This window comes from Micromys minutus (genome assembly GCF_963924665.1).
Source record: "Micromys minutus genome assembly, chromosome: 3".
Classification (NCBI taxonomy): Eukaryota; Metazoa; Chordata; class Mammalia; order Rodentia; family Muridae; genus Micromys; species Micromys minutus.
In genome coordinates this window covers 425,162-437,232 of record NC_137972.1, presented here as the reverse complement: position 1 = coordinate 437,232, position 12,071 = coordinate 425,162, and the positions used below count along the sequence as shown (strand labels likewise).

The window sequence follows — 12,071 nt, the reverse complement described above, 5'->3', positions numbered from 1 at the left end:
TTAGTTTGACTAAGCAGAGCAATTCAGTGAGAAGCTGAAACAAACCAAATTGAGTAAGTCAGATTGGGGGGCTGGAGAGATGGCTCAGCAGTTAAGAGCACTGACTGCTCTTCCAGAGGTCAAGAGTTCAATTCCCAGCTCACAACCATCTGTAATGGAATCTGACTGACACCCTCTTCTGGTGTGTCTGAAGACAGCTTCAGTGTACTCGCATACATAAAATAAATCTTTAAAAAAAAGGAGTTTGTGCCAGAACAGCTGAGTTGATCTCATCCAGCTAGAGTTCAGAAAGAACTAGAAAGGTGAATTTATTCGGCAGTAAGCCTCCAAGATAATTTTATCAGGCGAATAAAAATAAAAGATACTTTTATGGGCTTAAAAAAAAAACAAACCCAACAAAGTTCTCTCTGTTCCTTCTGAAATACTAAAAGAGCCTTTGTATCTGGGAGACCCCCTCTCAAAGAGAAACAGAGGCAGCAACTGATGTAAAAGCAAGAGGTTTATTGGTCCAGGTCGTCCTACTCCCCGAAGAGAGGTGACCCTGAAAGGTTTCTTTGGTTTGTTTGTTTGTTTGCTTTTTCAGGACTAAATACATGGCCTTTATTTCTTCCAGGTCAATAATTACATAAAGATGAAGAATCAAATTTTGCAACCTAAAAATATTTACTTCTTAAATCCATATTAATACTTTAGTATATACAAAAAAGATAAGGAGACAAACATGTACATTTATAGAACTGCATGTCAGTCAGGCCAGATCCTGCAGAGGGAGTTCCCAGCATGACCTCATTCATCTGTGAGGACACAGAGCAGTCCTTGTTTGGACGTACACCATCTTCTCCTGCATGAGCTGCTCTTCACTTCATGATGGCTTCCTTCTACATATGTGTATGTCTACTTGTCTGCTTCTCAGAGCAGATATTTACCTTCCTCATCCACCAGCCACTGGAGGAGGGCTGGAGCCATGAAGGTGACTGGTCCGACCCATTCTTTGTGGAGGGTTTCCTGGTGGTCCTTTTCCATCATCATATCTGGAATTAGAGGGGTTCCCATAACCTCTTCTTTTCTTCACATCTTGCTTTAGCGGAGTCTTGAGAAAAAAAAAAAAAAAAAAAACACACACACACAAATTCTGCTATTCTCCAGAAAAAATCTGTTATGAAAGTGAAAAAAATAAGAAAGCAACTTGGTCATGCTATCAGAAAGATGGTAGGGAATAAGGACAGCTGTGTAAAGCTCGAGGCTGAGAGGTGGTTTGCTGGCTTCATTTCTTTGGCTTCCTGGGCAGTGGCCACTGGAATATTAAGATGTGAGGTTCTGGTTCATGGATTGATCATAAAGTGGACCCATCCCTGACTCTGCTGAACGCCGAGATTTCTCTATTCAGATTCAGACATCAAATGAGTTTTAGGGACCAGCTTGGCTATGTGCTTGGGCAACATGACATGCCAGCACTTGAATTCCATCATTGTATTTGTCCAAATAGTAGATTTGTTTTTAAGACATGACTGCTTTGCCAGAGAGCACTCAGCCCCACACTGCTGGCCTCCAGACAACCCCCAGCAGTACGTGCTCCCATCCTCTTTGGCCTTACTTTCAAACTCACCTCCCGAACTTCCTATTAGTCTCTTAGGCTGAAGGCGGGACAGCTCCAGTTTGACACCCTCCCTCGACTGGCTTGCATTGGCGTCTCCTCAAGTCATAAACGGAGTGTAGTGCTCAGTTTTCTGAAGAATGAGATGGGTCAAACTCCCGAAAAGTTGTTACAAGTAGTTTTTATACTTTTTAGGGATATAGGTTACAGCAACAAGGTTATAATTCAAATTCATTGGCTAAGCATATTGACCTTTAAATCTATTGGTTAGTGAGCATATGCGTCAGGACCCTAACTGGGACTTTCCAGAGGGTCAGATGGCTACCAGTCAACACATTCTAGGATTCTCAGAATTATTTACTCAAAGAGTCCCTTAGGCCAAGGCAGGGTGGGTTCCTTCTTCTCTACTAGTCACTCACGCACGAGAGGGGATAAGGGAAATCTATGGAATGTGGAGGGCGGAAATGTGTGTGTGTGTGTGGGGGGGGGGTAAAGAATTTCCCACTGTGCTGGAGGGCAGGAGTGTCAAGGGCAGAGAATTTCCCACTTCAACTTCTTCACTTCTGACAGAACCAAATGGTTTGTTCACTGGGTTATGATTTTTTTTTTTTCATTTAGCAAAGTATTTTGTTCAAAAGCTTCTCAGCACCATCGAGTTATCAGAAAGAATGAACATCACTTTTTCTTCCCACCCAACTCCCATGCAGAGACAGACAATAAAGCATTCAATGGGATGCCCCTAGTGATTACAACTGAGCCCCTGGCAAGGTTTTCTCTAACCCTGTTTAACCTGTCCCAAGTTCAGAAAAGGAAGGAATCATGTCAGACCCGATCAACCTTCCCTTCTCAAGCTATTAGAGTCACGTGAAACAACCATTCGGAAGTTGAAGTCAGTGACTGCCAGGCAGGAAGGACAGTGACCTGTGAGGCAGCATGCAGCGTTGAGAGTTCAAATCCTAGCTAACCCTCCCCTAATCTACTCTAGGATCAAGGAGCCCAGGGCTGTTTGTTCTCCATACACCTCAGCTGCTCGCTCATCTTACTCTGTCTTACTACAAATGCAAAGACCATGGCAATAGAACAATTACATCCAATTAACTGCCAAGAGATCTTGAGCCATCAGAGATGAGGAGAGCAGATAGGATGCCCCAATCCTTCTCCTTTATTTTTTTCTTTATAAATATCTTGTTTCAGCATAAAGCATTTTGTTCAAAGAGGTTCCTGGAGAAGACTGGAAACCCAAGAGTCTGTCTCCTGTGGAAGCAGCACCCATGTAACTTTAGTTTCAGTCTCTGGATCTGTCCTTGGCAGCTACATCCCATCCCACTGGAGGAGGAAAGAGCTGGAGGCAGCCCACTCATTCATCCAGCCAAAGCCCCCATGGGGTCCCATGCTAGTAGGACAATGGGCTCCTGCTCTAACACAGCCAACACTTCTTCTGGGACATGATTCTTGTCCACCACCACCTCGTAGACATACTCAGAGAACCATTGTCGGTCATGCACAGGTAACCTTAGTGGCCATGGTCTTCACCCCATGAACTCTCTACTCTCCATTTCACAGATGCCTCTTCCTGGTCATCCTTCTCTGAGATAGCAGTGAAGGTCATGGCATGGGTCATATGTGACTCACCAAAGCCAACCTCTCAGCTTTATTCATGTTCTTCAAGGAGACACCGAACACTAACTCATGGTCACAGACATTCATGTCACTGAGGCCCAGCTTGCCATTGCAGTGTTTTCCAACATCACAGCCAAACCACACAGCCTCTCAATCTTCTTTTCAAGAAGTCAATGGGTTGGTTGTTATACAGCATTTTTCTCCTTCCAACCATATTGCTTAAGTAGTCTACCGTGTACAACTTATTGTACTTGTGCTGGGGCTGTGGGTCATTCACAAAACAAATTTTATCTTCCATATTGAAGAGTGGCTTCACATGTTCCTTGTAAAACTGCAAGGGTGTTATGGAGCCAACCTTGTGGTAGTTTTTATCTTTGTCTCAATACTCCCAAGTGAAGGTTTCTGGTGGGTTACCCAAACAGATGCACACCACTCTGAGTATCTCCTCCATCACAGCATCTTGTATAGATGAGATCTCCCCTTTGGTTGCTCCACTGTGTACCAGGTTCCAAAGCCGTATATAGAATTCTCTCATCTTTTGGTGGCCTCTGTTGTATGCAATTCAGGGAAGCATTTCTTAGGGACAACACCGTATTTTTCCACAATATTGACAAGCATGTCCCATTGTCCACCATCATTTGTTGGGTTCATGAGCAAATACTGTACCAGTCTCCCATCTTCAGGCTCTTTTTTCTGGGCTGTGTCTACAAAAGCATTTAGGAAGAAATAACAGCATTCAACCTTGTCCCCAAAAAACAGGTAAGACTGACTAAACTCAAATTCTTCAACGTTAAATTTTTTCATGAATGGAAGTCGCATAACATTCAAACAAGAAAAGATCCAGCATCGTCCAGAGCTCTTCTGGTTGGTGACTGGCTTGCCTTCCTGAGGAACAATGTGCTGGAACACATGCTGAACACCCTGGACCGTGGCCCACTTCAGACAAATGTCCAGCAGATCGTGGGTAGTCCTGACATTCTGGGCAAGTATGAACCGAGGGTCAGAATTTAGTATGTGGATCAAAGCAGCTACCTTCTCTGAATTTAGTCCTGCATTATTCATGGTGCTCAAACTGCCTCATGGGGATACGTTAGTTTTCAGGGTTCCTCAGATGAGCTCTGGGGTTACACTACAGCTTCCTATTATCAAATTTAAAGTTGAACACTGCCACTTTGCATGTTATAAATACCAAATTTAGTCTTTCCAAGGCATTTTATAGTCTTATACATTGCTTTGGAATTGTCTTAGACACCTGAATTACTTTCTGTTGGGATTCTGTAAATCCCACCCCTCAGTTACCTACCAACAGCCAGGTATGCTCCCTCCCAGTGGCCTGAAGGGGCTGCTTGTCCCCTCCTCTTACTCTCTTGCTCTCCTGCCCTTACCCCTCCTTTTCCCCTTCCCTTCCCCCTTCTCTCTCACATGCTCATGTCTGGCCTCAATTCCCTTATTCCTCTCCTCTCTCTCTGCCTCTACTACCCTCTTAACTCCTCCATGACCTGAATAAACTCTATTCTGTCATATACTGTCATGTGGCTGGTCCCTCAGGGGGAAGGGATTCCCAGCATGGGCCCCCCAGAGCATCTCCCTTACCCCTAGGCCCCAATACACCTCTATGGGCCATATTCCCCCCATTCTCTTCATCCTTTTCCTAACATTGGTGCTGAAACCCGGGATGTCATCTTTTAACAACACTTTCTAACAACAAGCATACTTTCTAGCAACATCAAAAACTATGATAATTATATAGGAATTTGGGGGCTAGGAATGTAGAATATCGTCTTAGAAGGTTTTTGTTGTTTTATGTTCAACTATGTGTCTGAGGATGGCCTTCCAGACTCTACCTGAAGTGCTGGAACTTGATTTATGAAGTACTAGGGACTGAATTTGTACAAACTAGGCACACTATCAACTGATCGAAATGCACTGTGATCTTGGAAGCTCTGTTCTTGTGACCTTTGGATGTCAGAGGGTTTGTAATTACCCAGTGAGCCAACTCCTGCTACATAAAATTTTCATGAGTATCAACAGGGGCTTTAGAAATGTATGCACACAGCTAGAGAAGCAGGTAGAATAACTTCTGATCCTTACCTCTCCCTTGGCTCCTCTAAAACCAACCCCCAGCCCCATTTCCAGCTTTGTAGCACACCATTTGCTGCAGCTTTCCCTTCTCCCTGCCCCCATCATCCAGATCTCAATCCCCCCAACTTTCCTCCAGCTTCTCATTGCTTTATCCCAGCCACCAACTCAAGCTGGTGCTCCCTGGAAACTTGCAGGTTACTCAGGTTAGGGATGCTGGTAGGCTACAGAATTCACAGCTCTCAGCTGCTCCAACACCAATCCCCTAGTCTTATACCCAGCTTGGTAACACTATTTGCAGCAGCCTTACTCCCTTCTCCAGCGGGTCACACAAATCTCCTCCAAACTCCTATCTGTTGCTTTATTCCAACCCCAACCTCAATGGGTATTCCCTGGGAATAGCTCAGCCATTTGGTTTTATACCCCAGGACAAGGAACTGAGGTGCATATTTTACATATTAAAGTAGACCTGGCCTCCAGGTTCTCCCAGTATCCCTGAGTCCCTACCTGGCATACCCAGCCTTCAACCCTGAATTTTCTGAATCAGGGGCTGGGCTGCCCTTCCCCCAGAAGCTCTTCCTTACATAATCCAGATATTTTGGTCTCTCTGCACATGGACCATTTTCTCTCTCTTCCCTTAGCTTTTCCCCACCCCCTTTCCCATGGCAACTTTCCTAGCCTTGGTCCTTGGGGCCAGTGAACTCCTCCATCTGAGAGCAGTTTTCAAATAAACCTGCCTTTAATATAATACAATCTAGCCTAAATTGGCTCATATCACTGATGGGTGTTGAAATAACCTATCAGATAGTGTTGAAACCGGGAAATAGAAAGCTTCCAAAAACATAAAGGTCTCTTAACCACTGAGCCATCTCCTCTAGCCTGGTATTTTATATTTACTTTTTACATACTCTGGGCCTGAATACAGTCTAATGGTATAGCACCTACCTAGCATGAATGGAATCCTACCCTAAACATAAAGGGAGAATCCTTCCAAAAACATAAAGGGAGAAGGGGTCTATTCAGTCCATTTTGTCTCCAGTCAGAAACTAGGTCATAAGCCATCTGCTCCCGCAGCAGACCCAAAAAGTCCAGAAACAAGACAATAAAATTTCCCACTTAAGGAAGAGCCTAAAGATAGGCACATGAATGGGAGATAGCTGATCTCAGGATAGGCTATTTGCGTTGGACAACCCATCCTGTGGTTAATCATTCATGATACAGGAATGCAGTCCTGGCATCCACCAATGAGGTTTTAGATTACATTAACCCCAACAATGTAATAAGGAAACGTTTACTTATCTTAAGTCTAAGTCACTTTGCTTCTGTAGCTGACCTGCCTGTCTAAGTTGCTCTGAGGCCAGAAGCTGCAGTCTCTGGCTTTAGCACCTCATAGTAAGACAGGGGGTATTAAGTAAAGTAGCCTTTGATCTATCTCTGTAGGAACTGCTTGGCTCTAACTTCCAAAAGGGGAATTGGGGAGGAGCACTGTTAGGAATGAACTTGGTGTTTACTTCACAATGTGAAATCAATAGAACTTCAGTAAACAATCTATCTCTATAATGGGCTCACTGTGAAGATCTGGCTGGCCTAGATAATGCTATGTAGGCCAAGCTGTTCTCAAACTTAGAGATATGTCTACCTCTGCCTCCTGAGTGCTGGAATTAAAGATGTGCTACTACCACACCCAGCTCTACAATAGAATTTCATATTTAAATTATTTATGTGAGTACACTGTTGCTGTCTTCAAGACACATCAAAGGGCATCAGAATCTATTAAAAATACTTGTTAGCCACCATGTGGTTTCAGGAGTTGAACTCAGAACCTCTGAAAGAGCAGTCAGTTCTCTTAACCACTGAGCCATCTCCTCTAGCCTGGTATTTTATATTTACTTTTTACATACTCTGGGCCTGAATACAGTCTAATGGTATAGCACCTACCTAGCATGAATGGAATCCTACCCTAGATTCAATATCCAGTAAACACACACACACACACACACAGAGAAAGAGAGAGAGAGACAGAGACAGAGAGACAGTGAGAGAATTTTTACATTTTTAACCTATTTTGCCAAGGAAGAAATGCATATTTGGAAAGAACAGCCATAGAACTCAATGAAATTGTCTTGGGACACAGCTCAGTGGTAGCATGTCTGCCTACTATGTATGAGCCACAGTTCAAGCCATAGGACTGAGGGGAGTAAGAGTCAGTGAACTGAGTATTTAAGCAGAAGCTGCCTGTGTGTGTGTGTGTAAATCCAACTTTATGCTCTGTTACTGAGCCACTTTTGCAGCTGAATGTCTTTATTTATTTTTAAAAATATAAATACACTATAGCTGTTGTCAGACACCAGAAGACATCAGATCTTATTACAGAGGGTTGTGAGTCACCATGTGGTTGCTGGAAATTGAACTCAGGACCTCTGGAAGGGCAGTCAGTACTCTTAACCACCGAGCCATCTCTCCAGCCCCTGAATGTATTATTTTAACTGATAAATTATTACAGTTGACTTAAGTGAAATAAATATATCAGTTTCTATGAAGAGGTAATAGGCCCTCATGTTCTACTTTGCTTTTGGCTGAATGTTTTCTTAAATGCATTTTTATTTAGAACTCTACCCTTATCGCTTAGAATAGCTCAAATACCTACACTAGAGATAGGAATATAAAGGTAAAAAAAGTTGAAGTGGAAATTCTGGTTTCTTTGGAAACTAAGTTATATGTTTTGCTAAAGCAGACACATGAAAAAATGTTGAAGCAGACACAAGTGAAAGGATGTTTTGCTGAAGCAGACATGTGATGTTCAGAAAGAATATAAATATATCCCTAGAGACAGTGGGAAGAGGCTCTGGCACTGCACCTTGCTCTGCCTTGCTAGTCTTTGCAGATGAGGCTCTGGCCTTGCTCTGCCTTACTTGTCCTCGCTAGTCTTCACTGATGATGGTTCTGCTTGCATTACCGATTTCTGAGTGGTGACTGCCCAGTGGACTGGATTACAGCTGCTGATTCCTGTTGGTGTTTTGCTAGAGGACAGGGCTGCTGACAACAAAGATTGTAATCGCCACAAAAAACTATTTTTAAACAGTTTTTATTAACCTTTCTTTACACTTCCTCTTATGGTGGGCTAGAGAGGAGGCTGAAACATTTAAGAACCCTTATTAAGCAGGTTTTGCAAAATCTAAGCCTACAATAAGACATTTGAAACTTATTATTAAAGAGACAAACCCAACCCCCTCTCCATCAAATAGAGTTCACGTCAGAATCACCATTAAAAAAACTGGCTCAAAGAAATATGGGATAATAGAAGTGTTAAAATGCTGAATCTTGTTAACTTTAAAACACAAAGATTTATATTAAGATTCCACAGATTCTCTGAGAGTCACAGCTTAACTAAGACAATAAGATAATATTTGGTGTTAAATTAAGTAAAACAAAACAAAACAAAAACAAGTATTTATAGCGTATATCCTGGGCAAGGTCCTGAAATCAGCCTCAATAAAGATCAATAAACAGACCAAGTCACTTGCTTTAGTTTTCTTGATCCTATTAATTGCTCCAAGACTTCTCGTGAATGATCTATAAAAGAGAACAATGACACTATATTAATTTACAATAATCAAATATATTTAATGTTTTTTCATATATAAATAGACGTAAAGCTGAGAGTACACCTGCAGTACTAGTACTTAGGAGGTATAGATATGAGAATCAGGAATTTAAAAGAGACCCAACTCATAGCAAGTAGGAGGCTAGCCTAGGCTATATGAGATACTGTCATAGTACAAAGGGGGAAAAAAAAACCCAAATGAGGTGTGGTGATAACTATTAGAGAGCTATTGGAAGGATTAAAAACAATATGAAATATAAAGTATAGTGGTAGAGGTAAGTAAGCCAAAGCTCTTATGTATGGCTTTGAGTGAAATGTATAGCAAAGCCTTTGCTTTGTTTGGGTTAATCAGCAGTGGCTTTGAAATTGTTTTGAGACTGAACCTTGGAAAAATGTCTTTCCAGAAAGTCTGCACTTGGTGTTACATGAGAGCTTGTACAAACTTGGTTCCAAGATACTCCTGGTGAACCTGGAATTCTTACTTTTTATTGTGGCTAGCCATGGTCAAAAAGGACTGAGATTTATGTGTGCTATCTGATCCCTTGGAGAGCAAGTGCAAGATAACTCTGGTAGATGGAAACTTTCCCAGCCCCAAATAACCCTGTGTAATGATTGAATAAAATAAGTGGAGTGAACTTTCTAAGAAGGTTGAACCCCTCTGCTCCTTCAGAAAATGAAGGCTTAGCACCTTGGTTTGCTTCTCTCTCCATTGTAGCACCTGTGACCAACATCAATCAGTATACAGTGGGGCTGTTGAGATGGCTCAACAGGTAAATGTACTTGCTGTCAGGCCTGACAAACTGAGCTGCATCCCTGGGAGCCATGTGGTAGAATTAATAGTTTGACCTCCTCTACATATATACTAGATGACACCTCTCTATATACAAATTAATATAATTTATCAAGGATATTTTTAAAAATTTATTTTAAATTTTAAGTGCTTTGCCTGAATATATGGTTAGTGTACCACTTGTGTACCTGGTGCCCATAGAAGCCAGAAGAGAGCATCAGATTCCCTGGAACTAGAATTATAGACACCATGGGTTACCATTAATTATTAGTCATTCAGTTGTATACTAAACTTTGAATTTTTAAACTACATTTACCAGGGCTGGCAATCTAACTCAAGGGTTAAGAGGACCTAAGTTCAATTACCAACACCCACATTTCACTCCCTGCCCCCTATAGGCTCATGGTTACATCATAATGCAAAATGCATTTAGTCCAACTTGAGAAGTCTCCACAGTCTTTCAGTCTCAACTTTGTTTAAAAGTTCAAAGTTCAGAGTCATTCTAAAGCTTCACTTTCACAGCTTCACAAAATGGTTTCTCTATGGGGACTATATACAGCGACAACCCCGCCACACACACACCTGGGCTTAGCTGTTCTCCTTAAATATAGAAGATTCCACAATACCTTTACTTGTGTACCCTTTATAGCTCTAAAGCCAGAACCAAGTGGATGGCACTGCCAAGTCTGACTACTTTGAATCACATTTGTAGTAGCTTTCATTTGTTTTTGCTTTTTAGCAGCAGAAAATTCTTTTTGCCTTTTCTTTTCACAAGTTGGAAGCTTAGCAGAGTAGGCTCCTACCCTGAGGCCATCCTCATTTTTATCAAAATGTAGATAAGGCCTTGCCTTGATTTCCATTTCTCTCTTATACATGTGTGGCTCCAACATTAAATTTCCTGGTGTTCTTTTTCTCTTCAAACATATATATTGGTTACCACTTGCTCTTTTTCACTGTGGACTGGCATAGGAGTGATTACTAATAACCATGTAACAAAATCAATATTAGGCTGTATTGAAACCTCCTCTGCCAAATATATTAGTTCATCATTTGCCAACTTAGCCTCAGACAAATTCTTAGGACAAGGGTAGAAGATGGCCACGATCTTTGCCAAAATCCCACAAGAACTGCTTCTAGCCCTTTTGTTAATATTGTTTCCCTCTTAAATCTCTTGAACTATACTCCATAACCCATATAGCTCTCAGCACTGCTGTCTTCCAAGATCCTATTAGGCTGGCTCATCATGTTCTGCTTCCAGCCTTCAGCTGCTTTTCTAGTCTTAAGTACCAGATCTTCCACATTCCTCCAAAACTAAGCAATACCCCACTCCTGGCACTAACTTCTGTCTTAGTTACTTTTCTATTGGTGTGACAAAACACCATGACTATGACCAAGAAAGTGTTTAATTGGGCTTATTGTTTTAGAAAGTTCCATGATGGTGAAGTAAAAGCTGACAACTCACATCTTGATCCAAAAGTAGAAGGCCTTAGAGTTGCATAGAAAGCATAGCTCTACTGGAAACAGGATATCCAAGGAGCAAATCCTTTTTTTTTTTTAAGATTTATTTATTCATTTTATGTATGTGAGTACAATGTCACTGTCTTCAGACACACCAGAAGAGGGCATCAGATTCCATAACAGATGGTTGTGAGCCACCATGTGGTTGCTGGGAACTGAACTCAGGACCTTTGGAAGAACAGTGTTCTTAACCACTGAGCCAATTCTCCAGCCCCAAGGAGCAAATCCTTAAACTGAGAGGATTACAGGAACACACTCTACTTCTTTATTCTAGGCCTAGAGTTCTGGACTAGCCTAGACTCAATGATAATCATAACAATGATAGTACTATTCAAGGGAAGTAAGAGTTACTTTATAAGTACCTTTGCTTATTCAGTATATAAGTTAAATGCATGCATTACTCAATGGCTAGACTGATTTTTTTGTTTCTGTATATATGGGTGTGGTGTGGTGTGTGTGTATGTGTGTGTAGGCAGATGTATCTAGAAGCTTAAGGTAGACATGGGTGTCTCCTTAATTGCTCTTATGTATCTGATTCTAAGGCTTGTTATTTTAGCTCATTTGGCTAACAGATTTGTTCCAGGGATTTCCTGTCTCTACCTCCTGTGGATGGATAAGCTAGGATTACAGGTGGGATCTCTAAAGAGCCCTGCTTAACATTACAAACCCCATTTTACTTTTAGACTTTATTTCATGTTTAACTTGCTTTTAGATTGAACTCAGTTACTGGAAAAACCCCAACTTGTTCCAGGAATAAAGTAGGCACTGAGAAAGCAAACATTTCCCTGTCTTTCTCATGCAACAGTATTGAGAAAAAAAAAACAATCTTTCAAGTCAATTATTATAGGCCATGATTTTGGTAACAA

General features: G+C 41.6%; 1 protein-coding gene and 2 pseudogenes across 3 annotated transcripts in view; all 3 read right to left on the bottom strand.

The window, feature by feature from the left end:
• Nucleotides 1-1,264: 1,264 nt before the first annotated feature.
• Nucleotides 1,265-1,491, bottom strand: LOC308418285 (cyclin-dependent kinases regulatory subunit 1-like; annotated as a pseudogene). Its single transcript has one exon. The product of its transcript is annotated as a cyclin-dependent kinases regulatory subunit 1-like (transcript).
• A 1,464-nt stretch (nucleotides 1,492-2,955) lies between these two features.
• On the bottom strand, nucleotides 2,956-4,276 carry LOC308418338 (bleomycin hydrolase-like; annotated as a pseudogene). Its single transcript has one exon. The product of its transcript is annotated as a bleomycin hydrolase-like (transcript).
• Nucleotides 4,277-8,421: 4,145 nt separating this feature from the next.
• The window catches only part of AMN1 (antagonist of mitotic exit network 1 homolog), a 28,334-nt gene continuing 24,684 nt past the window's right edge, over nucleotides 8,422-12,071 (bottom strand). The window contains exon 7 of the mRNA XM_080913802.1: nucleotides 8,422-8,866. Within this exon, the coding sequence (XP_080769928.1) occupies nucleotides 8,793-8,866 (74 nt within the window). The 3' untranslated portion in view covers nucleotides 8,422-8,792. The remainder of the gene's footprint in view (nucleotides 8,867-12,071) is intronic.